Below are 25994 nucleotides of genomic sequence, written 5' to 3' on the forward strand. Positions count from 1 at the left end.
GCCGCCAGAGCCCCGCCTGGCTGGGGCGGGGACCGGGACGGCGACATCCCGGCTCCTCCTCCCGCCTCCTTTCCCCCTTCAGCCCCCCCGGCCACTGCCGCCGTCGCCGCCGGGAGCGGAGGTGGACGAGGAGCCGCCGCCCTCAGGTAAGAACCGCCCGCCCGGCACCCGCGGGCGGCGCTCGCTGCGGCTCGGGGCCGTGCTGTGGTAGAACCGAGCCGGCATTGCAGCCTCCCGGCCCGGCCGTCTGCACGCGTTTGTGTCCTTCCAGCAGCCCGCTGCGACGCGACACCCCGATGCCAGAGAGGCGGGCCCGGCCCAGCACCGCTCCCAGGCGTCTCCTCCGGCTGTAGCGCGGCCGTTCCCCGCGTGGCCCGTGAGTACCGTGCGGCCGAGGTGCGAGGCGGGGCGGGTGGTTGTTGGCAGGGTTGCTGGAGCACCCCCCGCCCGTCCCCACGTGCAGCCCGCAGGCGGCCGGAGCTTTTGGCGTTCCTCGCTTAGGAGCACGGCGTTCGTGTGCTGCAGCATCCCGCCCCGCTGCTGGGTGCCGGCTTCACGCGGTGCCGCTGTTTGATCTGTATCGAGCGATTCCTGGCGTGTCTTATCGCCGGCACTGCGCGCTCGGGACCTTGAGATAAACCCAGCAGGGCTGTGCTTTGTTGCGTTGGCATTGCTGCTTGTGGGTGCCGTGTTGCGTCATGTGTCCCTCCAGCGGCACTGACCGGGCGTCAAGGGGCTGCAGCGGGAAGCCATAGCGGGACCTCTATTAAAGGCAACGGAGGCTCGGCAGAGTACAACCTCGGTTTGTGCCGCTCCCCTTGGCTGCCACCTACCATCCGTTCTTTGTGCCTCGCCGTGGGGTTGGAGCAGTTTCCTTTCGCTCTTGGCTCGGTGGCTATTCTCCGAAATGACTCAGTGGCCGGGTGTTGTGAAATGCCTGTTGAAGGAATGCTGCTCTGGCATATCTCACGGCTTGTGAATGGGCCCTTGAGATGCTTCTGCATGCTCTCGTCTAGAGAAACATTTGCAGTTCCATTACTGTGGCAGCGTTGTCCTCCGTTGCATTCACGTCTCTTGGCAAAATCAACTCCAGAAGGAGCCTATGACGTTCTTGGCAGATGAAATTAAGATGCTTACATTAAATGAACTCGTGGCAGAGTAGGTTTGGTGAGCTGCCCGCTGTTATGGAAGCGCCTGCATTAGGGGAACAGGAGCTTAATTGCTTTGGGGAGTACCATGGGGCAGTGACAGCAAGAACAAAGCAAATGGCTGATGGTGTGAGCAGGTTTAGGCACGAGAGCTGGGAAAGAGACAGCAGACAAAGCCTATGCTGAGGGAAATCCCTAAGATCCCCAGGCTGGATGTGGCCCTGGGAGCCTGCGTCACCGTGGGTCCATCGGTCACCTAAAGCTCTGCCTTTGCTGCAAGCCTTACAAATAAAAAGGAGAAGACCAAACAGGTGTGTGCAATACCCAGCTGTCACTCAATCTTGGTGCATTCATTTGGGAAAGCACGGGCCTGCTGAGGTGGTTGGTGCCATCAGCTGGAGTTGGCTACTCAGACTTGGCACCATTGGTGGTGGCAGCGACACAGAGCAGAGCTGCAGAGGGGAAGGTTGGCTCAGCATCATCCCCACGGAGCAATTAACTCTCGAGGAAATGGTTTCTACATTTCCCAGGGAGAATTTAGGTTATTTTTCCCACTTAACCTTTTATTTTGGCTCAGGGGAGGATGCTGACTGCGTTCCTTGTTCTCTCATCCCTGGCTGCTGATGGAGGTGCTGGTGGCTTGAAGGCATGAACCCAAGACCTGAGCAGGTTACTGCAAAGGCTGAGAATGGTCTCAGTTGAACAGCAGTGCAGGGCTGGCACGTGCTAACCTTTGGAAAGAGGTGAGGTGCCACATGATTTAGTTCTGCACCCAGCCAATGCAGCGGGGTGCACATGTGATGTGCCCAAGCGAATCTTGATTTTAAACTATCTTCAGTCCACACAGAGATGGTTGAGTATCCTCAAGCATGCATATGATGTGCCATTGAGCAACACTAGAAGGTGTCTGGTCCAGCCATTGCCTCCATGCCCTACCTTGAAGGGGCAGCGGGGGTACGTGCAGTCCTACCTCAGCACAGTGCCCACGTAAGGAACTGCTGTGACGTCCTTCCCAGCCATGGACTGCTGCTCCCATCCCCATGTGCTGCCCTTGACTCTGCCTTGGGAGACGGGCTCTGTGCCACCTACCTTTCCTCACATCAGACAACATAAGTAGGTTGGGAAGGCTGTGATTTCTTGGCAGAGAGGTGTGCTGGAATGCAGAGGAGCTGTGGTAAGCCGGTAATGAAGACAAGCGTTATTTCCAGTATCTGCTTTAGTCGTGTCCGTGCATTCTTTGTACCTTCCTGAGGGGGAAGGGTAAGCAACGAGAGCTGCTATCTATGAGCTGAAAGAATTGTGCTGCCTTGGCTTAGTCCAGTAGAAAGCAGGGGAGCTGCGCTTGCAGCAGTTACCTCCCAGAGGAAAACATGGGCTATAATGGGAGGTGACATCTACCTGCTTGCTCCCTTCCAGTGGGATGGGAACAAGGAGCTGAGCTGCAGCTATGGGATGCCACTGCATATTTATGGGTTGCAGGAGAAAAAGGCGAGGGCACTGCTCATAGAACAGCTGCAGCTGGAGCAGCAGGGGCCGTGGGGAACCAGAGTCCTTTGTGCAGGGAGAGGAATAGAGATGAGATGGGTGGGGAAATGTGCTCCACCCACAGCAACAATTTCTTCTGTTCTGCTACACCATGCTGAAGATCCATCTCCATGCTGGAACTGACTGCTCGCTGCACTGAAGTATTTAATGCTTGCATGGCTTTGTGCTCTCTGCATGCAGTTTCCTCTGCTCTCAGGCCAGGGAAGAGATCTTATTTGCTAGCTTATCCTTCTTTTACAGTTTGTGATTCAGTCTCGCTTGAGCCTTATGGTTTTATGCAAGCATGGCTTTGCTCAGGGTGAGACGAGTTCTCTGGCCTCACATCAAATGGTGCTGTGATGTGCCCCTCTGGCAACGTGCAGGGAGCTGGAAGGAGGCACAGCTGATGTAGGGCTGCTGCCCTTGGGAAAGCAAAGTGGGCGCTGGAGCAGAGAACCTCCCGTTGTTCACTTTCTGTTTGCATCTCTTGGCTGTGCTGGTGCCTGAAGGAATGTTTGTGCAGGACAACAGAGCATGAGGAGGCGTTTGATCCACTGTCAGAGGGCTCACGGGGTGTACAAGGTGTTCTGTGCTTGGAGCATGGCAGCATCATGGCACTTCTGAATTGCAGGTATTGCAGGGATGGCTCCGGCATCTCACAGCCTTGTCCAGTGGGATCTTGCCTGTAGGACAAATACTTCCTCAGGAGAGGATGTGCACAGCATCCTTAAGGCCCATGCAGCATTGCACAGCATCCTGAGCTCGTCCTGTTTGTCATGCCTCATTCTGACAGCACTTGAGCTTGGCTCCCCTTTGGGAGCATCTAAACACCATTTTTAGCTGATTGCTGTAGTCAGGATGGGAGCTGGTCGTGTGCTTTGTGGGGTTGAGGAGAGAACACGTGCATCCGTTTCCCTTTGCTCTGCGGACTGTGCTGATACGATGTGTGTGGAATGGGTAATGATCACAGGAGGGAGGCTGTGCTGCCACGTGCCTCTGGGAAGGAGCAAGGAGTGAGGGCTGTGGGTCTGCTGTAATGACCTTGCACAGACTGCTTCAGGAGGATGCTCTGTTCCATAGGTGTGTCTGAAAAGAGCCTCTCTACTGCAGGCTCTCTATTCCTGTGCAGCACAGCAGCTTAGCCCCTCACACCAGCTGTAGTGGTAAGTCTGGCAGTGCCTACTGGGCTGCCTGTTGTGAGGTTGGTTTTGGCATGGCACCTGCTGTGGGGATGCTCCTGCTGCTTCCAGCACAGGGGGAGAGGCAGGGGGTTTGATTGCCTGTGCCCTCTTTTTACTTTTACTTTCTACTTTACTCTTTGTTTCTAGCAGGTATGGACGGGAAGAAATGCAGCGTGTGGATGTTTTTGCCCCTTGTGTTTACCCTATTTACGTCAGCTGGATTATGGATAGTGTAAGTTACCCGCTGCACTTCAGGAAGGCGAGTCTGTGGGGGATGCTTGAGTTTGTGTGGGGCTGGAATGGCACTTGAGAGAGCCAAGGTTTGGTCCATGGAGGAGCCTGTGCATTTCCCTGAGTTTCTGTGCTCCCCAGGCCAAGTTTCTGACCTTGTCTTCCTCGTGCCACCCATTACTGGAAACTGCCTAAAAAGCCAGGATACCAAGATGCAGAAACTTCACCTTTTCGGTAAATGACTCAGCAGAGCTCTTGGAGAAGTGCTCAGGCTCTGCTTTGGGATGAAGAGCCCAAACGCGGAGCATGCAGCCCCATACAGCCAGCCTGCTGGCAGCTTAATGCTGATGCCTTGCTTTCTCAGCAGCCCTTTATAACAAAAGAAGCACAAGGTGTGCGATTCCCTGAGCGGGCTCTCCCCAGGCATGCAGGCAGAAACTGCAGCATGAATTTGGGAGTGAGAAGTGTGCAGTCAGCACCTCTGCTCAGCCCGAGAAGTGCTGTATCCTAAGATGTGACTTTGGCCATGGATCTGGGGATGTTTTTCAGCAGCGGGAATAGCTCGAGCTGTTTGTCTGAGCCTATTGCTGCTAAAACAGCTTTTGTGGAGGAAGCGGAGTGAACCAGGTGAATCAAATGATTCAGATTCAGAATGGAAATGTTTCCCTGGGTGATTATTTTTAGTCCACTTCAGTGATCTGCTTCTCCAGCTGGCCATGTAGAGTAGATGTAACAGAAAGGCAGGCAATGGGCTGGGAAACAGAGCTGCCTGCTTGAGCACTGGCTGCCCCCCTTAGGATTTGATTTTGCCTGACCTCATGTTGGTGGGCTTTAGTGCTTAGTAGGTTGAGTGATATTTGGAATAGAAGCCAGAATGAGTTTTGAGGCCATTTGAGTCTTTTTTTTTTTTTTTTTTTTCCTTGACAGGTACTTTATAGCAGTGGAAGATAACAAAATTATTGCACTAAATGTACCAGAGAGGTAAGAGGGGGCTGTGGGCTTTGCTTTCTATTTGTTCTTTTGTTACAATAACTAAGTGATAAAAACAAAGTGGGGAAGAAATTCTTGAATCTTAATTTCTGTGCACTTGTGTCTTGTAGGAAACCTGGTTCCAAAAGGCCACCTTATATAAGGTGAGTGATTGCTTTTCCTCCTACTGTTCTGATGAATGCCTGTTGTTCACACATCTTTGCCATCCTGGAGTTACAACGGTACACTTTGTTTTCCAAGCATTGCAGGTGATGCTCCTCCTGCGAGCTGCGTGTTTAGCCAAGTCATGAACATGGCAGCGTTTCTAGGTAGGAACCACAAGGAGAATTGTTTCTTTCTCTCTTGTAATTTATTGTAAGTCATTGAAACATAAGTCATATCCAACACATATCATTCTTCGATCCGCTGATGCGGAATCCTTTAAGCTGTGATTGCTGCTGATTAAGCCAGGATTGTTTTGGCTTCATTTGTAGAAAGATAGAATGAGGCTGGATGCGTTTGAGCTTCATTAATCTTGAAGCAGTGTGATTGTTCTTCATTGCATGGTGGGTGCTGCCAGTTTGGCTCTTTCTACTGCTGCTATCAGTGTACAACGTATTTCCTTTCCGAATCTGAGAAATAGGGTTGAGTTGAGCTTTGAGATGAATCCATAGCAGTGTGTGTACAAGTAAGATCCCCTGACAGTCTCAACCTGCCCTAATGAAAACACATCTTGGTGATGCAAAATCCAGTGAGATGAATGTCATTGTGAACCCTGACTTGAACTTCCTTGTTTTCAAGTATCACTTCTGGAGGGAGTGTTGGCATCCTTAAAGTTTGTTTTCATGTGTGGCCCTGTTTGAATGTCAGACTTTGCTTATCAAGCCAGGGTCTCAATTATTATAAACAACTCTGCTTCCAGCTTGTGGGCTGTACGGAAGGGCAGAGATGGTCTTGATGCTGTGATCTGGGTAGACATGAGGACAGAGTCACCTGAGCATGGGGCAGGTGCTGTGAAGGAGGGCAGGGGGTTTTTGAAGCCCAGCTCTCCTGTCTGCTTTCATCGCTGGTTCTCCCTATTATGAGAAGAAGTGAAACCAGGGAATCTCCAGGCTGCAGATTTGTTTTTATGTTGTCTCTGCTTTATGGATGAGGCCAGGCTGGCCACAGTAGATTGGATTCCTCTGCTGCTTTGGGGTGCCTCTGTTGACTTCAGCTGTGTCAAAGCCTTTGCTGCTGGAGAAGAACTGGCAGAAACCACTAAAGCCAGAAACGTTAGTGTTTCTGGAAAATCAAAATGGCACTGTTTTGTATGCAAAGCAGGAAGGTGACTTTTGAATTCCCCTTTGTTACTCTTGTGGCTTTAAGAAAAGGTCACAGGGAGCGATGTCTCTCTTTTGTAAGGATCTCGTGCTGTAGAAATAACAGTGGGAAAAGCACAGGTGAGCCCCATTAATCAGGGAGTGACTCTCCCTACAGTTAGCGGAGGATGGAAAACAGCTGTGAGCCCAGCCAGGGAACTTCTGCAGCACGTTTTACCTAGTGACCTACTTCATGCTCTCTCTTTCTTCCTCAGCACTTGTCGTTGCTGTCCTGCGCTTCATTCAGCTGAAGCCAAAGGTGCTGAACCCTTGGCTGAACGTCAGCGGGCTGGTGGCGTTGTGCCTGGCCTCCTTTGGGATGACCTTACTCGGCAATTTCCAGGTACTGCATGCCAGGCTCCTGCTGCTGTGTATGTCATAAGGCTCCTGCTTTCTAAGCAGGTCAGCCCAGGGCTTGGAACTACGCGTGTCTTGCTGTGACCCAGCCCTCCTCATACCTACCCTGACACCTCTGCCTGCTGCTTATTGTGGCTCCAGAACACGCAGAGATGGACTGTGGTAATTGTTCATGTGTTTTTTGCATGCTTGACCTGCTGAGGGCCAGAAAAGGGAGCGTCCTGAATCTCATGAGCCCTGGGGCTTGGTGCAGATGGTCCTAGGTAAATGGACTGAGCTGGAAGTTTATATCTGCATCTGTGTTAGCAGATGCACAGCTGCCCATATGCATTTAACAGACATTTTAGTGTCCTTCGCTTAAAATGTTTGTTGGTTAAACCTACCTCCTGCTTGTCCTCTGACTCCCACGAGAGGGATACAGCAGAGAAATGCTGCCGCTCTCCCCAGTGTGATGGGTGCCTGCATGAGGTCCCTGCAATTCTCCATCTGTTCTGCAACTGCTTGACAAGCAGTCAAGCTGTCAGCTCAGCAGCTTTACTCTGTGGGGCTGTGCGCTGACTGTGATCACAGCTCTGTGTCTGTCAGGTCTGCAGTGAAAATCAAGCCGTGAGAGCAAGTGGGCTGCTTTGGTTTCCCTATCCCATTGCTCTCCCTGTTGTTCTGTCTCTTTCTGGGATGCAAGTAAAGGGCCTCAGCTTCCAGGAATGGAGAAAGGCTTTTCAACTGCTAGGAAGCAGTTTGGACATCTTCCTTTTTTTTCTCCCTCTCAGAGCAAATGCTTGTTCTTGTAAAGTAGATGCTGTGAATCTTTCGTGGTTATACATTTGGACTAATAATCCACTCCTTGTTAGCTGGCTGTATCCTTGCTTAGATCTTGCGCCAAGCCGTGAAAGCATGTGGTAATGAGACTGCAGCCCATGCTTTTCCCTGCCTAACGTCTGAGCTGAATATGGCATTAAATCACATTGCTAGAAAATTACAGATTGGATGTTCTAGAGTCACCGTGAAGGATGTAAGTCCCATGCAGTGCAGGCTGCCTTGGGAAAACAAGCTCTATCTTGTTTTTGCTTCTACCGTAATTTGAACCTTGTTCTTTTCAAACAAAAGCCAACCAGCAAACAAACAAAAATCCAAACCCCATGAAAACAACAACCCTAAAAAAAATCCAGGGAGGGGTCAGCAGAAGCAGAGTGACCACTCTTATTTAGCACATTGTGCGTTGTTTGGGTATCAGTTAAATCGTGGGACAGGAATCAGGGCTGCAAGGAGGAATTATGCACTGGTGGTTGGTTATTTAGAAGAGCCTCAGAGGGAAGAGGGAAAATGTTAAGCCTAAGCCTTGCCCTTAGTGGGCTTTCTGAACGTTATTTGCATCCCGGAGGGATCTCTTTGCAAACTCTTGCTTGCAGAATGTGTCTGTCCTGTTCCTTTGCAGCACCACACAGTCACTGAGCCATATGAGAAATGGCAGCCAGGAGTCAGAAAAGCACTTGCACTCCAGTGGGGTTGAGTTCATGTTGCCTTAGACACCGATGCTTGAGAGAGGTGGAAGAGGGAACAAGCAGTCAGCAGTTGGTGGGAGAACCTTGCCAAAACAGAAGCATCTTTGGTAGCTCATTGGAGGAGCTGGGGCTCTGGCAGCCCGCTATGTGGATGGCACTGCTCTGTGCAGCCAGATGCTGCAGTTTGCTGTCATTGCAGGGAGCTGAACAAGCGCCTGGCAGGTTGTCCTTTCCTGCTCTGACCATTGTGTCAAGCCAAAGTAGTATTTCTTCATGAGCTTTGCATCGGTGGGCCTTGTCAGGGAAGCAGTCCCCAGGAGGCTGTATTTTCCACTGTGTTTGGTTTTGGACAGAGGATCTGCTTGACTGTGACAGCTGTCAGCTTATCTTGGCTATCAGACCTCACACCTCCACCAGAAGAAATGATACAGCATCTCTATCTCACACCCCAGTGGTTCTTGCTTGTGGATGACTCCCGTGGTGTCCAGGCAATCACCGTGTTGTTTCTTCCTAGCTTTCTAACGATGAGGAGATACACAATGTGGGCACATTGCTGACCTTTGGCTTTGGAACCTTGGCATGCTGGATCCAGTCTGCTCTCACCCTCAAGATCAACCTGAAGAATGAGGGACGGAAAGCTGGGATCCCACGAGTTGCCTTATCGGCTGGCATCACTCTCTGCGTGGTGCTCTGTATCCTTTTGTTGTGCTCTGGGGCACATCAGGTATTGTCAGTAGCTGACTCTGCAGCAGGGAAGGTGGGTTCTTGCAGCCATCCTTGGAGCTCAGAGCATCTAGGAGCACTGCTCAGATTGTTGGCAAGGCAAGAATCTGTGTCTGGTGGTAATCAGGTATCTAAAGATTGCATACGCGCTCCAGGGTTCTACAGCCAGTCATCTGCTCTGACACTGGCTGTGGCATTGAGGAGAGAAGCTGCTGGCTGTGTTGACTTCTGGTAAGACTACATGTTTTACAAATGGGGTTTTGGTTGTGGAGTTTGCAGTCACCTCAGCCAGGTGCATGTGGGGCTTCATGTTCACCATGTACCTGTCAACTCCGCTCAGCCCTTTTGTGCTCACTGGTTGGGGGTTATTTGGGCTTGATTCAGTCACTGCTTAGGTGTGTCTGTGTTAGTGCTCGGGTAAGTTACAGGGCAGGAAGAAATGGCTGGGAATAAGCTAATAATAAGTGATTTTGGGTAACAGCCCATTCTTGAGACAACTGTTTGTTTTACCTGTGAGGTTGTATGATTGTGTGCTTCTGGAGTGCAGAGGAAATTCTGAGGCAGGAGAGCAGTAAGGTTAGAGGAGGTGTGCAGAGAAGGTAGGAGTGTATAGTGGGAGCCCACACAGCTTGCTGGCTCTGTCAGTGGCTGGTTTGATATTTGAGTAAGACTTCTCCACACTTCTGTCTTAACGTCTGTAAATGTTTACCAGTGGGAATTGGGACCAGAAGCCCTGACTAGCATAAAACAGCTGCTGCATTCAATAGGCAGTTCCCGTCTTGTTTGATACTTGATGTCCCTTCCACCTCTGGCACCACACTCACTCTATGATGGCTAGCTGGGTTGATCATCATCCTGCTGACTCTGATTGCCAATACTTTATTGCTTGCCCTATTGGCTTTTTCCCCTCTTGGCTGGTGTTCTGTTCCCACAGGCATTCTCAGAATGTTTTCCTTGACCTTCCTCTTCCAGATTTCATCCTGATGGCGCAAGGCATCCACATGTATGCAGCCAGGATCCAGTGGGGCCTGGTGATGTGTTTCCTGTGCTACTTTGGCACGTTTGCTGTGGAGTTCAGACACTACAGATTTGAGATAGTTTGTTCTGAGTACCAGGAAAACTTTCTGAGCTTTTCTGAAAGCTTGTCAGAAGCCTCCGAGTACCAGACGGATCAGGTGTAGCCTGTCCTTTGGCCAGGGGGAGGGGGGCAGGTGCAGTCCTATGGTTAGACGTGACCTCATTTACACTTTGTTTGATGAGTTTGTTTTCCACGTGCAATCATCGTCGTATTGCCAAAGGGCTCTGAGGGCGGTTGCCTCATTATGGGCCGAACAAAAATAGCTGCCTGCAGGAAGAGGACTGGATCCTTCTGGACAGCAGAGCCGGGTAGCACAAGTTGTTCAGTTTGTGCTGTCAAAGACTCTTTCTCAGCAGCTCCATCTCACACCTGCTGTTCAGGATGGTTGGCAGCAGATCCGCACAGTGCCCCTCTGAGGTAGGCACTGCTCTGCCTGTCCTGTAAGGGAGGAGATGAAGGAAACAGACATGTCTGGGCATAGTCTTCAGACATTGCTGGTTCCTGAGTTGCTAGGCTGCACTTTTCATATCTTTTTTGCATTGTTTTCTTTGCTGCTGATAGGAGTAACTTGGTAGAGTGAGAAGGAACGGCTGTTTTTTTTCTGGACTTAAAAATGGACATTGGAAGACCCAAACTGACCAGCATTTACGAGCAGGTGGGCATTGCTTCTAGCCTGGAAAGCAGCTGATGGCAAAGCTGGATTTGGGAGAAATCATGCAAAACTTGGCTGATGCTGCCTGGCAGCACAGAGGACTGTGCCCACACCAGAGGAGGTGGCACTGGGGAGCACTATGCAGGGCTTGGCATTTCGTGGGCTGCAATGGGGGCTGATGGAAGCCAGGTGCTGAATTAATAAGTGAATGCCTGCGTGCTCTAAAGATGACCCAGAAGAGGCTGCTCTTTTTAAGTGTTTAGTGCTTCCACTACACATCATCTGTAGTATTTTAAAACCCTTTTGTTGTTGTTGTTCACAGAAGAGGTAAACGTTGTGTTAGGGACACTGGACTTATCTACAAAGAAAACAGAATCATTGCAGCTGGGCTTTACAGTGTGTAGGGTTTTTTAGTTGGTTTTGTTTGTTTTTTGCTCCTTATGCACTTAAAAGTCAAACTTCAGATGCATTTTTTTCCCTGCCTGTGATCCAGTTTTTTCTCTTGGCCAGTTTTCCTGAATGGGCTTCTAATGGGTGTGAAGGCTGGGGGCCTTGGCCTGAGTCACCAAAAGCAGGAGTCGCTTTGCTGTGTGCTCACAGAGGGGCTTGAAGTAGAAATAATAACAAGGAGAAACATTTCCTGCAGACAGAGTCTGTGTGGTTAAAGCCCGTCTCTGAAAACACAGAGTCTGGGAAGACTGCTGGATCAGTCAGGTATGGGATGGATGGGACTCATTTCCCATTTTCCTAAGCAGGCTCAGCTTAGGTTTGCTTCTTCTGCCTGTGCTGACATGGGGCATCTCATCACCCCTGTGGGAAAAGAAGCAGAAATGAAAATGGTGGCAAGAGGTGTTTTGAGGGGAACTCCTACCATGCTGTAGTATTTCTGACAGAAAGGAAAAGGGCACAAGGGCATTCAGTGCTCTGCAAAGGGCAGAGGCCTCTCCAGGAAGGAGTAATGGTCAAGAGAACCTTCTGCTAAAGCTTGTGCCCTTTACACGCTCTTTCATGGCTCAGAACTTGCTTTTGGGAAGGGAGGTGCTGAGGCTGCAGGTCGGGGCAGACCAGGTCATCCACAGCTCCACCAACAGTCCTGCACTGAGTGGTGGGGGACAGGATGCAGGGGGACCCATGACACGGGCACACGGTGGATGCATAGGGAGCACAGAGCAGTGTTTTGCTTTAAGGCTGTTTTACTGTAAATAGTCCTCTCATTTTGTTTTTTTTAAAATAATCACTACTTTTTGGTTTATTGTTTTATACTTTGTTACAATTCTAACAAAGAAAAAGGATGACGATTGTGACTTGTTTTTCCTTTTCCTAAATGCAATCCAAACTCAACTTCAGGTTTTTGGTAAGAACTCTGTACATTTCTTACAGTATTTCTAACAGCACATTTCAATACAACTAAACGACAACCACTATACACATGACCACTAAATAAAGTGCTTTTATGGAGAAAGCGAGTTTTATTTTTGTCCCCTATCCCATGCACAGCTTTATGAGGGCAAAGGCAGAACAGAAGATATTTACACTGTCGCAATGCAAATTAACACTTAATGAAGCTGGGGATCATTCAGCCATGCAGGTACAGACTATAGCGGTGCTGATTAGCAGGCTCTTTCTCAGAGGTGGATCATGCTCTACACAGCCTGGAAAAGCATTCACATTAACTGCCTGGCAGCTGCCATCAAGTTTTAGAAGGGCGGTGCTGGTATGATGTGTTTCCCTCTCCAGGTGCTTGTTCTGTACACAGCTACCTCAACAGGGAGAGCTGTGGATGTGCTCCAGAGCAATGAGGGCAAGTTCAAGCACAGCTGCACAACCATTAGTAAGTAGTGGGTGATACTCTTGAGCTGAGTGCCAGCAACAGTGTCAGACCGACACTGCGATGGCTTTCACCAAGTCCCTCCTCAAATCATGAGACAGACTTGCCTCCTCAGCAAGACGTGCTTATCTGTCCTAAAGAAGGGGCCAGGGAGGGCAAAAGCAGGGATAAAAAGAGTGTTCTGGTTTTGTTTGTTTGTTTGTATTTTTAAATATATTTGTCCTCTAGGTGCTGGGATCACTGGTGACAGGCAGCAAAGCTAAATACTGGAATACAGTGAACACAGTGTAAGCAAAGCTGTGGTTTTATTAACTATACAAGGAAAAGCTCCGTGACCAGTGCTATATATTGGCACAATTAAGGTAACGTGGGTGAAAAGATCTCTGGTTTAACTCTCATTCAATGCAGTAAAATGTTTGGTTAGGTCTGCTCACCACTGACCAGCGGCAGCTGGCTACTGAGGAGCTCTGGCAGCTTGGGCAGAAATGGAGCCAAACTGGCTGTGGTGTCATCCTGTTGGATCCCATAGACTCCCTGGCAGCAGCACAAGGTGGGTTTAGAATTGATTTTGTAAAGAATTTAATTCTTGCTGTATGCTCTTGTTAATTCTGGTGGGCTGACTGTGTCACTCTAAGCAGCTTTTGCACACAAGTCACACTGTTTTGTACCTAGGACCTACTATAGGTATAGCCAAGATTTAAGTCATTCCCAGTATATACAGCTTGTCTGCAGCAAGGACTGGCTGCCTGTGGCAGCCCTAATGTACCGCATTGGGAACCCCATAGCATACCCTCCATCCATACCTGCATTAGTTGTGGGTCCAATATATGATGTGGGTTTGGTTTTAGTTTCTGGTTATGGACAAAATTACTTGAAGTTACACAAGGACAACTCAGCCGAAGTACAGCATCCTGTGCGTGCACCACTTTCCTTAAGTGGAGGAAGGCAGGAAAAGTTCAGTGAAAGATGAGATGAGGCTGTAGTATGATTTCTCATCATCTGTCAGTCCTGCGTTGCCAGGTCTGATGACTACAGCCACGTGAGTGTCCGCTTCCTCGGCTGCGTTGGCTTCTGAAACAAATAGGAGTGGAGATGTGCTTTGTGATTTCACCACGGGAGGGCCCTTAAGGCTCGAACAGCCCCTTAAAATGTACTTCAAAAGGTTAAGACTGACAAAGCAGTGTCTGCAGGTGGCACTGGCTGAAGTTAGCCAGCCCAGCACCCCCACGAGCCTGCAGTCAGTCCTCACTAGCTTCCTTCTCACCCCAAGCACAATAAGAGGCCCTGGGGTAGGCTCTGGAGGGACAAGGTGGTGACTGCAAGCTCCCACCAGGAGGAGGAGGGGGGGGGCTAAATCTTCAGACTAAGCTGGCTCAGACCAAGGTATCAGCCCATTTCTGTCAGAAGATGTTCCCAGGAAGGGCAGTAAGAAGCTTCTCCAATCTGGCTTCCTAGGGGTTAGGCCTCGAAGACCAGGATCAATGTATTCCTGCTGCTTTGCAGCAGAACCAACCACTGACCAACCATATCAAGCACAGCAGGCATCGCTGTTCCCAGGGGAAGCTGAGCACAGGCCACAAAAACTCCTGACCCCATTTGCAAATGGGGCACACCAACTGCTTCAGCAAATGCTCCGCTCTGCTTTAACGCTCTTTGTTTCCTGGGGCAAGGACAGGTTTTCTGCTTGGCCTATTTTCCCTCACTGCACAGTGTTACACACAGATATCCCACTGCCCTGTGTAAGCCTGAATGCTTCAAGGAGGAGCATGGTAAGTGGCAGCCCTAGAAGCAAGGATGGCTGCAGCATCCCTGGGTAGTTGTGCCAAGTGCTGTGAAGCAGCAGAGCTGCACGTCACTTACCTCGAGGGACGTCAGTCAGGAAGAGAATGTTGTTGGTGTCACATCCTATACTTGCAGCAATCCTTCGGTAGCTCTCGCTTTCTACCTTGGGACCTATTTTGGTGTCAAAGTGGCCATCAAAGAGCTGAAAGACAGAGAAAAGCAAGGGCTGAACACCATATGAGAAGCAAAGAGTTAAACTCTGCTGATCAGCAAGGCTACCCCACTACCCTGCTTTCCCATTTGAGACTCTACTGACAAAACGTCACAGCAAGAACAGCCACAGGACAGCTCTGTTCTGTAGGTGGAGTAGCCATAAGGAAGATGGTAAGGTTATCTACCTCTAGGATATCACCTTCTGTAGAGTATCCAAACAGTAGCTTCTGAGCTTCAACGCTCCCTGAGGAGTAGATGTAGACCTTCATCCCAGCTTCCCTCCACTTCCGGATGGCTGGAACCACGTCCTCAAAGATTCTGCAGCAAAACAGGGCAGCAGGTAAGGGCAGGAACAGAGGCACTGGAAGATGCTTCCAGAGGGATGTGATGGGGAGTGGTACTGGAGGAGTTCAGTTTTAACCCATGCCTTTCCCCTGGCACTATGTGGCCACTGGGCCAAGACCTGAAGGTGCTGCCCCAAATAGACTTAGGGCTCCCAACAGGCAGATACGGAAGTGTGGGATTGAGTTCTGCAGCCTTCTTGCAACCAGCTGGCCCCTTTATCTCCAGTTTCTCAATCACATGCTCAGTGCTTTGTTACATTATCTGTTTAGCAAAAGAAAAATAATTCATTCATTTTATAGTGATTTACGTGTATGTGGAGTCAGCCAAAAATATTCTGAGGCTGCTGTACAGTGCCCACAAGGCTCACTCTTTGCATGCTGCCAAGCAGCAGTGCTAAATCCACAGCTACTGGGCCACTGTAAAATAATTCTCCCTGCTTATAAGGCAGCAGATGAGAAGGCTGTCCTTCTTGACTTCTCTATGGAGGCACTGATTCTACCTATGTCTGTACATGAGTTCAGAGCCTGAACTCTGCTGGATACCGGGTTTGTGGTTATGGATCTTGATTCCACAAGTCAACGGGGCACCTCGTGCCTGCTCCTTCGCCATTACTCACTCTCCCTTCACCAGCCCTGTGGCGTAGGCCGCTCTCCACATGTGTCCCTGCAGCTGCTTCAGCGCCGTGGTCTTCCTGTCCAGAGCCATCTGCCAGTGCACGTTGTCCACCACCGCCCGGATGACGCGCTCCAGCTCCTCGTCCCCGCTGCCGCTCTCCAATGGGATCGGCACCGCTCCGTCCAGCCCCGAGTCCTCCTGGGCCTGGGGATGGGGAGAGTGAAGGGCACGGAGGGACAAGGAGCCTCAGTGTGACCTGATGTGACGCGGTGCCCTCACCTGCTGCCTCAGGAGCCCCACGTCCCGCTGGCACTCCTCCTCCTCCCAGTGCGCACGCAGATACTGCTCCACGTTGTCTCTGATGTAGGGGAACAGGGTCTCCTGGCGGCACACGCAGCCGTTAATATGGCAGCTCAGACAGCAGGAGAAATGCTGGAAGGGCTTAAAACCCTCCATCTGAGTGCTGGTGATGATATGGGAGCAAGCAGGGCGGCACCAGCACTGTGGCCACTGAAATTAATAGGGCCACCATATGGTCCCTTAAGAAAACACCACCAAAACCCCTCAACCCATCCAAATCACTTCAAACTGCCCTAATCATTAAGAGCCACCAAAGCCCACCTGAGTGGCTGGAACCCTCTGAAATCCCTCAAACCACCCTGAAACCCACTGTCCTCAGTTAGGACCATCACGATCACTCAGCCCCATCGATCAAAGCCACCATGGTCGTGTCTCAAACCTACTAAAAACACTTCAAACCATCCAAACGCACCAAAACAACCCCTCTAGGAAGCCATCCCAATACACCTACAGCCAGCCAACCCAACAACGTCCCTACAACCCACGCTCAATCCGGGAGCCCACGGAATCGCTACGAACCGAATAGGAAAACCACCCGCATCGCTCAATCCCCGAACCGACCCCCCATTCACCCCTAATTCCCAATCCCTCCCCCCCTCCCGGCCCCGCAGACCTGCACGAATGCGATGGGGGTGGTGGTGCCCTCCACGTCCAGCAGGATGGCGCGCACCCCGTGCGGTACGGGCAGCACGCCCATGGCGCCGGCAGCACACAGCGCGGGGGCGCCACCGCCAACACCGCCGCAAGGGGGCGCTGCAGCATCCCCACGGCGCCGCTGATTGGCTGCCGCCTCCGCTATATAAGGGCGGCGCAGGCGGTGCCCGGATCTCTTCCGCCGCCATTTTCTCCCCCGCGCGGTTCTCAGTCGCTCTCCGTTCTTTAGCCGCCCCGCCATGGAGGACGCCACCGAGATGAGCGGCGGCGCGGAGGAGTTCGCCGAAGGTTCCAAGATCAACGCCAGCAAGAACCAGCAGGACGATGGGTAGGACGAGGGGTGGACTCGCACCCCCACCCCCATCTGTGGCGGCCGCGTGGGGGAGGGGGGGTCGTGGCAGGGCGGGGCCTAAAGGGGGGCGGGGCGGGGCCGCCATTGTGTGCCGCGCCTTGACACAGGGGCGGGGCGGCGTCAGCGCGGTGCGCCTCCGGTGGCGCAGTGGTTAAGGACGCCGCGTTGCAACACCGGAGGCCCGGGGTTCGAATCCCCCCTGTGACACAAGTGGTCGAAGTGCCGCTCTGCTACGCAGGGGTTCAAATCCCGAGGGTTGGACTCGATGATCTCTAAGGTCCCTTCCAACCCGCACCACACTGTGAGACTGTGAAGGGGGCGGGGCTTGGTGCGGTGCCGGCCCCGCCCACACGTGTTAATGCCCGGCAGGAAAATGTTCATCGGCGGCTTGAGCTGGGACACGAGCAAGAAGGACCTGACCGAGTACCTGTCCCGATTCGGAGAGGTGGTGGACTGCACCATCAAAACCGACCCGGTGACCGGCAGGTCGCGGGGGTTTGGGTTCGTGCTTTTCAAGGATGCTGCCAGCGTGGAGAAGGTGCGTGAATGGGCCTCGTCTCACGGGTTATAAGGGCTGTGTTGGGGGCTCGGGTCTGTTGCTCTGTACCACACACACTTGCCTCAGTACTCAGAGGGCTTTAATCTGTGCCTTCCAGGTGCTGGAGCTGAAGGAACACAAGCTGGATGGAAAGCTGATCGATCCCAAGAGGGCGAAAGCCCTCAAGGGGAAAGAGCCACCTAAGAAGGTGTTTGTTGGTGGGCTGAGCCCAGATACCTCTGAAGAGCAGATCAAGGAGTACTTCGGTGCTTTTGGAGAGGTGAGGTGTGGCCCCGTAAAATAAACCCCGTTTTCCAAGGGAATGTTACCTTAAAACAAGAGGAGAGAGTGGAATCAGGCTGCTGTGGAGCCAGATGTTATTAAAAGGCTGTTTGTTAACAGCTCTGTACTGCTGGAGTGGGATATGTATTAGCATCAGAAGTTCTGAAAGCCACAGCATCCTGTGAGTGGATGCGCTGACAGAATCATAACACTGTTATGGTTAGATAAGATCTCTAAGATGACAGAGTCCAATCCCAGCCCATCCTCTCCATGCCCGCTGACCATGTCCCTCATTGCCACTTCTCTGCTGTTTTTGGGCACCACATAGAATATGCTGTACATACAGCCGATGCAGTGTGCATCGAAAGGTGTTGGCACAGGTTATGTATTGATTTTCATGCATCATCAGTACGTACTTCTAATTACAGATTGAAAACATTGAGCTTCCCATGGACACAAAGACGAACGAAAGAAGGGGCTTCTGCTTTATCACGTACACAGATGAAGAGCCAGTAAAGAAGTTGCTAGAAAGCAGATACCATCAGATTGGTTCAGGCAAGGTAGTGATGCTTTCTCACTAGTATGCGGAATAGGCAGCTTCCGTGAAGGCAGCTGACAGAATGTTCCTGTAATTCTTCACAAGTTAAAGGCTTTTTGTCTTGACAGTGTGAGATCAAAGTAGCGCAGCCCAAAGAGGTGTACAGGCAACAGCAGCAGCAGCAGAAAGGAGGAAAAAGCAATGCGTCTGGTGGACGAGGTGGTGGAAGGGGACGTGGGCGAGGTGAGTGCTCTGGTTGTTGGAATTTGTGTATTGAAGGTGGCTGAAGCTGTTACAGGTTGCACGTGGGACTTAAGAGCTAGTTGCAAAAGGATTGCTTTCTGAAGTACATTAAATTTCACTTTGGTTCTTGTGATAGATTTTGGAAGTTAAAGAATGTCTGCTTGCATTCAAGTGCTCGGGTGACAAGTGAAATGTAGATTATTTTTGTAGGCTTTTCTATTATTATGTAGAGCATAATAAAATGTCTAGTGCAGCTAGTTATCCTTTGTGTGAGGGGATGTTGGCTTGCTTGTGGGTGGGAAGTCATGGACCATTGGCTAAAGAGGTGGTCACTTGTCAACGCCTTGCAAAGAGGCCAGCAGTTGTCAAAGGTTAATGTGTGTCAGGGTTTACAAAGTCAAGCAGCCACAACTGAGATGATGCAATCAAACTGATCTGGTGTTACAACTTTGTTCATGTAATTAATAATGGAAGTTGGGAAAACTCCAGGAACTAATATTGTGCATGCTTTTGCTCTTTCCAAAATGGCTGATGAGCAGGACTAGCATTTTCTTTCATCTGATATTGTTTAGAGTGATTGGATCCTTCGGTCCTCTGATAGCCAAATGAGATTGATCAGTTATTTTAGCAAATTAGTTCTTGTGGGTTGCTATGGGAAGTAGGAGGGCTCTTACAAGTAGTAATTTTGGAAGAGGGAGATTATAAACTAGATGGAGACTGAGATAGTCACAGAACCTGTTATTAAATGCTGTGCCTGGTTTCAGGTCAGGGACAAAACTGGAATCAAGGATTTAATAACTATTACGATCAAGGATATGGGAACTACAATAGTGCTTACAGCGATCAAAGCTACAGTGGCTATGGAGGATATGACTACTCTGGGTACAACTATCCCAATTACGGATATGGACCGGGATACACAGATTACAGCGGTGAGTGATTCCGATTGTGTGCATCTTCAAACAGAGGCCTCATAGAGCTGTTGCAGAACAGTGTTACTTGAAGGCATGGATTGAAAAAGAGTAGCCTTTATGGGATGATGTTCTGCATGAGAAGACTTAGGAAGGATGAGTAGATTGTTTATTTTAATGCTTTCGGTGTGTTTTTTTTCCTGCCGTGTTACCAACAGGACAACAGAGCACGTATGGAAAGGCATCCCGTGGTGGCGGCAATCACCAAAACAACTACCAGCCATACTAAAGCCGTACCTTGTCCCTGAGGAAACAGGTGTGTACATGAGCGCGAGGTCCACTCCGAGTATGCTAATCTAATTTAAAGATCAATAGACAAATGAGTAAAACCTTGTGTAGTGTGACTTCTTTTCTTTAATTAAACTTTTGTTAACTTAAAAATACCTTTTTTTTTTAAAACCAGCTTTGCCTACCGTGTCTATAGATCTTTAACTTTGTAAAAACGTGACTTTATCTTCTTTAGTACTTCAGAAAAACATAAGAGTTTTTCTGTTTTGCGTTGTGTACCAGGTGATCTAGAGGAATAATTAAACTTATTAGAAGTATTAACAGGTAAAGTACTGAAATGGGTACAACTTAAGGAAAACAAGAATGTTATCTTCTAACTCTGACATTATACCTTGTTTGTACCCGCCAGCGGGAACTTCATTGCAGGCCGTGTGTCACCCTGACCACGTCTATCTCTGGGGTCGCACGTTGCAGGCAGAGCGCAAGGCATACACCAGAAAACGCTGTCCTGTGGTATGGTCTCTTCCAACTTCATGTACCAGCGTAAAGATTAAAGTGGAAAACTTCAGACTATGGCTTCTTTTTTTTAATCTTTTTGGAGACTAAGTGTCTTAACTTAAATGGTTTTTTGCAGGAGTTAAAGTACATAAATGCCTTTACAGCTTAATCATTTGGTCTTCTGTTTAGTGTTGTATTTCAATTGTGGAACCTCATTTTAAGTGTGCATTGTTTAAGATTTAATGCTTGCTTTTTTCTTTTTATAGCTAATAGTGAAATCTGCAAACCAAAACGAACTTTTAAATCTGGAAAGACATTAAAGATCATATGCACGTGAACTGTTGGAAGTACACCAACCTGATCTGTTCGTTTATCTGTATGAATGATGGTCGTGCAAATAATGGGAAACCCCTTTTTTGGTAGCGTTTCCAGAGAAAAATCTGATCCAGAGCCCAATAATGAGCTGAACTGGGATGTGTGTTGTTCTGGAACAGCTTCCCGAATGGCAGTATTTGGGAAGACAAATTATCAGTGGGCAACAAAACCTCTTGTGTTACCTTAAGGAATATGCATATGATCTTTAACAGTGACGAAAGGAATATATAGAAGACTTAAAGCAGTTCATGAAAATGGACCTTTTAACGATTCTTGTAGTATTTTGCAGAGAGCTGACATGTATTTTGTCTTCGTTTTTAGGTAGAGATGCTGCAGCAAAGACACCTTGCAAAGCATCGGGCGTCAGTGGAGGGTGGTCTACGTGAGAGGAAATGACTATTTTGTAAAAGACTTTTAGTGTACGACACAACTGTGTCCAACTGTATATAGCGGCCGACTAGTTTTCTTTTATGGTTTTTACTTTTTTTTTTTTTTTCCATTCATGTTACGAATGTGGAATTGTGTTTATACAAAGTTTATTTGTATAATTTCATGTTAAAGGATTCTCTAATAAATGCTTCCTGAAGTTGAATGTAGTTTTCACCTCGGCTGTGGCCTGAGTTGTGCCTAAGTGGTATAAATGGGTTTATGAGGAAGAAAGCTGGGCATATTGGTGCCCACACCTGAGGTGTGGGGCAGGAGTGTAGGTGCTTCTGTCTCTGCTGTGGGGATGAACTGCTGCCATGGACTGGGTTAAGCAGCCCTTTGGAGCACAGCGCCATGTACCCATATAGGGTATGGTGCTTTTGGTACTCTTCCTGCTGTCTGGAATGTAGGTTGGAATTTAGATGTTAAGCGTTTCTGGTGTATAGCGAAGGCTGTAGTGCTCCAGAGCTGTTGTGCTGCGGCCATCACGAGCTTCTGACTGATAGCCCTGAGAGAGGAGAGCCGTACCCCCATCACCAGGCCGAGCCCTCCGCTCAGCTTTGAGGCATGTAGGGAGGTGCTGCTCGCGGTACCTGGGGTCTCGCTCGCTAAGGAGCCGTGTGGGCAGCCCGCCATCAGCAGCCCGCCATCGGCCTTCCCGCTCCCGCCATCGTCTCGGTGCGGCTGTGGTGGTGGCGTCGTCACGTGACGCGCCCGCGCGCTCCTTCCGTCCGCCATTTTAGGTGGTGTCGGCGGCGGCGCCATTAAAATAAAGCGGCTGGGCGAAGCAGGAGGGCTCGGGGCGCTCGGGCCGCCAGCGGGGCCGGCGCCTCCGGCGGGGGAAGCGGCAGCGGGGCCGGTTGGAGGCGGTGGCGCCATGTCGGAGCAGCAGTTCGCCGTGGACTCGGCGGCGGCCGGCCCCGGGGGCCCTGCGGAACAGCCGGCGCAGCCCGAGGGGCCGGCGGGGAGCGGGTCGGCAGACGGCGACGGGGCGGGTGGAGGCGGCGGCGGGGGTGAGTCGGAGGGAGCCAAGATCGACGCCAGCAAGAACGAGGAGGACGAGGGGTGAGCGCGGGGCTTCTCTGGGCGCGGGGCGGCCCGGTTTGTTTACATGGCGCCGCCGGGACCTGCGTCGTTGTTATGAGTCACTGACCGCCCGCAGCCCGCGCTGCCTCGTAGCGGTTCCCGGTTGTTCGGCCACAGGAGGGATATTGCGACCTGTCACTGTCGGGCTGGGGGCAAGGCAGTGTGTGTGCTGACAGCTCCGGACGCTGGGGAAACGCAGCGCACCCTCCGTGCTGAACGTGGGTGTGATCCGGTGTTCCCTCGGCGTTTGGGATCAGAGAGAGCCCCAAAAAGGGGGAACTTGTTCTTCTACCCTCAAGTTTAAATGTTTGCCGAGTGTAGAGCTGGGATATCCCTATGTTGGCAACGGCCGGGAAACTTCCTTATCAGCCTGCATCGGTCCGTTGTGTGCTGCGTCTGAAGCTTGACGGCTGTGCCTGCTCGCGTCTCACAACTTGCTGTGGAAAAAAGCATGTGCTGATGTGACTTAAACCGGCTAAATCGTACTTTGGGAAGCATCCGTGTTTTCCTTGCTTTTGATGGCCCGGTGGCATTGCACGTAGGAGTTGGTTGTGTGCCCGTGATATCGTAGCTTTGATCTGGCCTTGGTTTTGCAATGATTGTCCGGTGTTTGCTGCTCCATTACCACGTTTGCATAGGCAGTTTTCCCCCGTGCTGGAAAAGCCCTTTGGAAGAGCATCGATTTCAGCTTTTTGGTCTGTCATGAGCTCAGTGCTAGAAAGCAGAGCTTTGTAGCTCGTTGGTAGCTGTGAAAAAAGGTGCTTTGTATGTTATGAAGCACGTGTAGGTTCAGAAGGAACTACTAGAGAATCAGTATCCTCCCCCCTCCTTGTATCAGAAATAGGATGCTGCGGTGTCAGCCTGCCGTATGTTTTGCTGCTTAGAACAAAAACCAAACACAGACACTGATAAATCCGTGGGATTACTGAGCCCTACTAGTAGGAGCTGCTGTTTTTCCAGTGTGGACTGTATTTTTTTCCACACTGCTCCCCAAACCAGCATAGGAGGACATGTATGTTTTTGGAGACAGAGTTTGGAAAGGTATAGAGGATTGGTGCTTCTGTTCACGAATTAAAAGACTTAGTTTAGAAACACCTGAAGCTTGTGAGTAGCTGCCCCTCCCCCCCCCCCCTTACATCTGAGGTTTGTCACAGGGTGATGTTGTTGTTTATTTTATAAGAGCACAGCCAGGTCAACAAGGAGCAAGTTCACAGCTTGGATTTGGGACAGTCAGACAAGTGGAAGCGCGACACAATCAGTGCAGGAATATTTGCACACAGAAAGTGGAGGAGATGGAAACCGACTCTCGTGGCTTCTCAGGTCTCCTGTAAGCTGTGCTTATCATTGTGGAATACATTGGTACAGGGAAGATGGGCAAAGCTTTGAAGAAATTGGTTTTGTGTGTCTCAGTGGATCATACCTTTTAGTTCTGAGCCCGTCGTAGAATCTACTTTATCAGCATTAGAAGAGATCATCTCAAAACGAATCCTCTCTGAATGGGTATATGAGCCACATGCCTGATGACTAGAGACGTTTTGTTCCTGTGCTCATTGGCTTGATTTTCAATTGATGAAAGTCATAAAATGCTCCTTTTAGGTGTGCAGCAGTTCCTGAACTTTGTGTGCTGTACGACTGTTACAGGTTGGCCATGATTTGAGTCCAAGATCCCATTTTGCTTTTGTAATTAAAAGCTATGATTCAAGGTACCTGCTGTACCTGTTTTCCCAGCAGCACAGGTCTTTTGGAACGTTATTCTGCTGATCATTTTGGATTGTGCCAGCACTTTACATCATCTCTGGGGGAGGAAAAGTTGGCTTTGTGGGTCCAGTGCTTTTTTACAGCTTTCTGGGGGAGGGGACCCAGCTCCATTCAGTTTGCAGTTTACTCATGTTGCCCAGGCAGGTTTATCAGTGCTTCTGTGTACTTGTCCTGCCTGTGCCTGTTTCATGTATGGCTGTGGGGGGGGATGACCCTGCCGTGGCCTGAATGGAACTCAGCCTGCGAGTCAGTGGCTGGAGGGTGCAAGGAGGTGCTGGTACACCTTTTAATTGCTACTTATAGTTTCTTGGGATAGCATAATAAAGTAGAGCAGCGGCAGATTGTGCGTAACTGTTGAACATATGCAAGTCTCTATCTGATCTGGCCAGGATCATTTAAATGACGTCTTGAAAAGTGCAGACATTCGTATGTGTGTGTTGAGTGTTCACTGATAAAGCTCTGCTGTTTCTTCTTTCTCAAAAGTGAAATGTTTTAGCACATTAACGTTCTTGTCTCAACAGGAAAATGTTTATTGGTGGTCTCAGCTGGGACACTACCAAGAAAGATCTGAAGGACTATTTCTCTAAATTTGGTGAAGTCGTAGACTGCACTCTGAAGCTGGATCCCATCACTGGGCGATCAAGAGGCTTTGGCTTTGTGCTCTTCAAGGAATCGGAGAGCGTAGATAAGGTAATATTCAAGTAATTAAGCAGTGTGTTCAATTGTAGCCAGTAAAGATATAGCACTCAAGTATTTAAAATGATGCTCATGGAATTGTTTTCTTCTTAGTCATGCTATAGTAGCTGGGGGCAGCAGAGCTTCCTCAATATGCCTTTGGGTACTTGCAGGAGAACATGCTGCAACCTGCTGGGCTTGTGCAGCTGAAAACTACTGTGGATTAAAATAGCTGCTACCTGCTGCTATGAAAGGAGTAACTTAAAAAGAGCATTGGGTTTTCATGTTCTGGAGCTGCAGGGTGAACGGTTGGAGTGGAGTCATGGATTCTGATGCATTTGGGCTTTCTTCAAGCAAAAAATAGCTGGTTTAGCCTTTCTAAATTGTTCATGACATGGTACCCTGAAAGAGCGTCAGTTTTGTTGGTCTTCAGTGGTAGAGCACAGATAAAACACTTGTTTATGATACATTTAGAGGAGGGGAGGATGGGATTGTTTGTTGCTTTCTGAGAAATGCCATGTCCTTGTTTCGCAAGGCTTTGTTAGAGCCGTCTGTGTCAGTGATCAAAATCAAAGAACTGTTTGGATTTGCACAATAGATGATGACTGGAATAAAAGTATTGCAATTGAAGTGATAGCATTAACAAAAGGTGTGGAATAGACCGAGCCTTGCTTAAAACCACAGTGAGGTATATATCTTGAACTGCAAGTCAGGTCCTGTTTTTATTTTCCACAGGTCATGGACCAGAAAGAACACAAGCTGAATGGGAAGGTCATTGATCCTAAAAGAGCTAAAGCCATGAAAACAAAAGAACCTGTCAAAAAGATTTTTGTTGGGGGCTTATCTCCAGACACACCTGAAGAGAAAATAAGGGAGTACTTTGGAGCTTTTGGTGAGGTACGTGGTGAAATAAACTGCTTGTATTTGTAGAACTTGTTCTGTCCTCAGAAGTAAGCAATTTAAAGTAAAAAAGGCCCCCAAACGCAGCCTCCTTTCAAGCTAAACAGCCAGTGCAACTCCACGTGACTTGCTGTTCAGAACCTTACTCATGGGTTGGTAATGTAAACTGGGTTAGTGGAAGGAGGAGCTGGGATATGTCAGAGACTTGAGAATTGATCTGTGGGATGCCTGGCTGGCTGTGCAAGGACTGGTATGGGAGGCACTGTTTGGGAGCTTGCTGCTTGTGTTAGCTGGGCATCGTGCTCTTCAGAGCTTGAAAGCCTTGCTGTTTGAGTTTGGTTAGAGTAACTAGATGGTAGCAGCTTCTCTCCTAGTTCTAAAACAATGCCATGATAACTCAGCTGTTGGTTATGAAATGCCTGCCCTCTTTCTTTGTGCTATAGACAACTATTCGCTTAGGCTGAATTCTCTCATGCCATGTGTGAGGAGATTTTTGTGCTTGAGATTACTTGTTGAAATAAAATTAACGTTAGTCCTGTTTAGCATATGTAATGGGCAAACAGAACTATGAACTTTTGCTAAGTTAGATGTTGTTCATACA

General features: G+C 49.6%; 4 protein-coding genes across 32 annotated transcripts in view; 3 read left to right on the forward strand and 1 right to left on the reverse strand.

Annotated features, from left to right (window-relative positions):
* The first annotated feature begins 96 nt into the window (after positions 1 to 96).
* On the forward strand, positions 97 to 12188 carry TMEM150C (transmembrane protein 150C). 21 transcript variants are annotated; one of them, XM_085546791.1, is made up of 10 exons: positions 97 to 146; positions 272 to 396; positions 4001 to 4085; positions 4226 to 4318; positions 5012 to 5065; positions 5185 to 5217; positions 5315 to 5382; positions 6630 to 6757; positions 8788 to 8965; positions 9969 to 12188. In XM_085546791.1, exons 7-10 carry the CDS (start codon positions 5361 to 5363, stop codon positions 10175 to 10177), a joined length of 537 nt encoding a protein of 178 aa, XP_085402917.1. In that variant the 5' UTR covers positions 97 to 146; positions 272 to 396; positions 4001 to 4085; positions 4226 to 4318; positions 5012 to 5065; positions 5185 to 5217; positions 5315 to 5360; the 3' UTR covers positions 10178 to 12188. The 21 variants fall into 21 exon arrangements, 20 of the variants coding, with proteins under 20 accessions (XP_085402917.1, XP_085402916.1, XP_085402914.1 ...); XM_085546790.1 differs by having other exon boundaries at positions 4004 to 4085; XM_085546788.1 differs by having other exon boundaries at positions 272 to 376.
* ENOPH1 (enolase-phosphatase 1) lies at positions 12176 to 16596 on the reverse strand. 2 transcript variants are annotated; one of them, XM_015861588.3, is made up of 6 exons: positions 16483 to 16596; positions 15789 to 15890; positions 15511 to 15713; positions 14735 to 14867; positions 14415 to 14538; positions 12176 to 13625 (listed from the first exon to the last, which is right to left on the reverse strand). In XM_015861588.3, the coding sequence occupies exons 1-6, from the start codon at positions 16564 to 16566 to the stop codon at positions 13486 to 13488; spliced, it is 786 nt and encodes a 261-aa protein (XP_015717074.2). In that variant the 5' UTR covers positions 16567 to 16596; the 3' UTR covers positions 12176 to 13485. The 2 variants fall into 2 exon arrangements, with proteins under 2 accessions (XP_015717074.2, XP_085402899.1); XM_085546773.1 differs by having other exon boundaries at positions 15789 to 16019.
* Positions 16597 to 16696: 100 nt separating this feature from the next.
* On the forward strand, positions 16697 to 21144 carry HNRNPDL (heterogeneous nuclear ribonucleoprotein D like). 3 transcript variants are annotated; one of them, XR_001554990.3, is made up of 9 exons: positions 16697 to 16851; positions 17245 to 17413; positions 17532 to 17693; positions 18124 to 18255; positions 18362 to 18476; positions 19241 to 19408; positions 19606 to 19703; positions 20085 to 20188; positions 20870 to 21144. XR_001554990.3 is itself a non-coding variant. In XM_015861593.3 (8 exons), exons 1-7 carry the CDS (start codon positions 16763 to 16765, stop codon positions 19674 to 19676), a joined length of 906 nt encoding a protein of 301 aa, XP_015717079.1. In that variant the 5' UTR covers positions 16697 to 16762; the 3' UTR covers positions 19677 to 19703; positions 20085 to 21144. The 3 variants fall into 3 exon arrangements, 2 of the variants coding, with proteins under 2 accessions (XP_015717079.1, XP_015717078.1); XM_015861593.3 differs by having other exon boundaries at positions 20085 to 21144; XM_015861592.3 differs by lacking the exon at positions 20085 to 20188.
* Positions 21145 to 21599: 455 nt separating this feature from the next.
* The window catches only part of HNRNPD (heterogeneous nuclear ribonucleoprotein D), an 8660-nt gene continuing 4265 nt past the window's right edge, over positions 21600 to 25994 (forward strand). For 2 of the 6 annotated variants that reach the window (XM_085546780.1, XM_085546781.1), the window contains exons 1-3: positions 23246 to 23387; positions 24340 to 24508; positions 25229 to 25390. In XM_085546780.1, coding sequence (XP_085402906.1) covers positions 23353 to 23387; positions 24340 to 24508; positions 25229 to 25390 — 366 coding nt within the window. In that variant the 5' untranslated portion in view covers positions 23246 to 23352. Of the gene's footprint in view, positions 22040 to 23245; positions 23388 to 23673; positions 23702 to 24339; positions 24509 to 25228; positions 25391 to 25994 lie in introns of those variants that run through there. The other 4 variants (XM_015861590.3, XM_085546783.1, XM_085546779.1 and 1 more) reach the window with 4 other exon arrangements.

Source organism: Coturnix japonica, chromosome 4, assembly GCF_054131305.1.
Source record: "Coturnix japonica strain WE chromosome 4, WE-NBRP24, whole genome shotgun sequence".
Classification (NCBI taxonomy): Eukaryota; Metazoa; Chordata; class Aves; order Galliformes; family Phasianidae; genus Coturnix; species Coturnix japonica.

Coding starts and splice junctions, on each gene's coding strand:
- TMEM150C (XM_085546798.1), top strand. CDS start 4,006: ATGGACGGGAAGAAATGCAGCGTGTGGATGTTTTTGCCCCTTGTGTTT. Junction 5,066..5,184: donor GCACTAAATGTACCAGAGAG/GTAAGAGGGGGC, acceptor TGTGTCTTGTAG/GAAACCTGGTTCCAAAAGGC. Junction 5,218..5,314: donor AAAAGGCCACCTTATATAAG/GTGAGTGATTGC, acceptor TTGTTTTCCAAG/CATTGCAGGTGATGCTCCTC.
- ENOPH1 (XM_085546773.1), bottom strand. CDS start 16,566: ATGGGCGTGCTGCCCGTACCGCACGGGGTGCGCGCCATCCTGCTGGAC. Junction 15,714..15,788: donor TGGGGCTCCTGAGGCAGCAG/GTGAGGGCACCG, acceptor CCCCATCCCCAG/GCCCAGGAGGACTCGGGGCT. Junction 13,626..14,414: donor CCTGACTGACGTCCCTCGAG/GTAAGTGACGTG, acceptor TATTTGTTTCAG/AAGCCAACGCAGCCGAGGAA.
- HNRNPDL (XM_015861593.3), top strand. CDS start 16,763: ATGGAGGACGCCACCGAGATGAGCGGCGGCGCGGAGGAGTTCGCCGAA. Junction 17,414..17,531: donor ATGCTGCCAGCGTGGAGAAG/GTGCGTGAATGG, acceptor TGTGCCTTCCAG/GTGCTGGAGCTGAAGGAACA. Junction 17,694..18,123: donor ACTTCGGTGCTTTTGGAGAG/GTGAGGTGTGGC, acceptor TTCTAATTACAG/ATTGAAAACATTGAGCTTCC.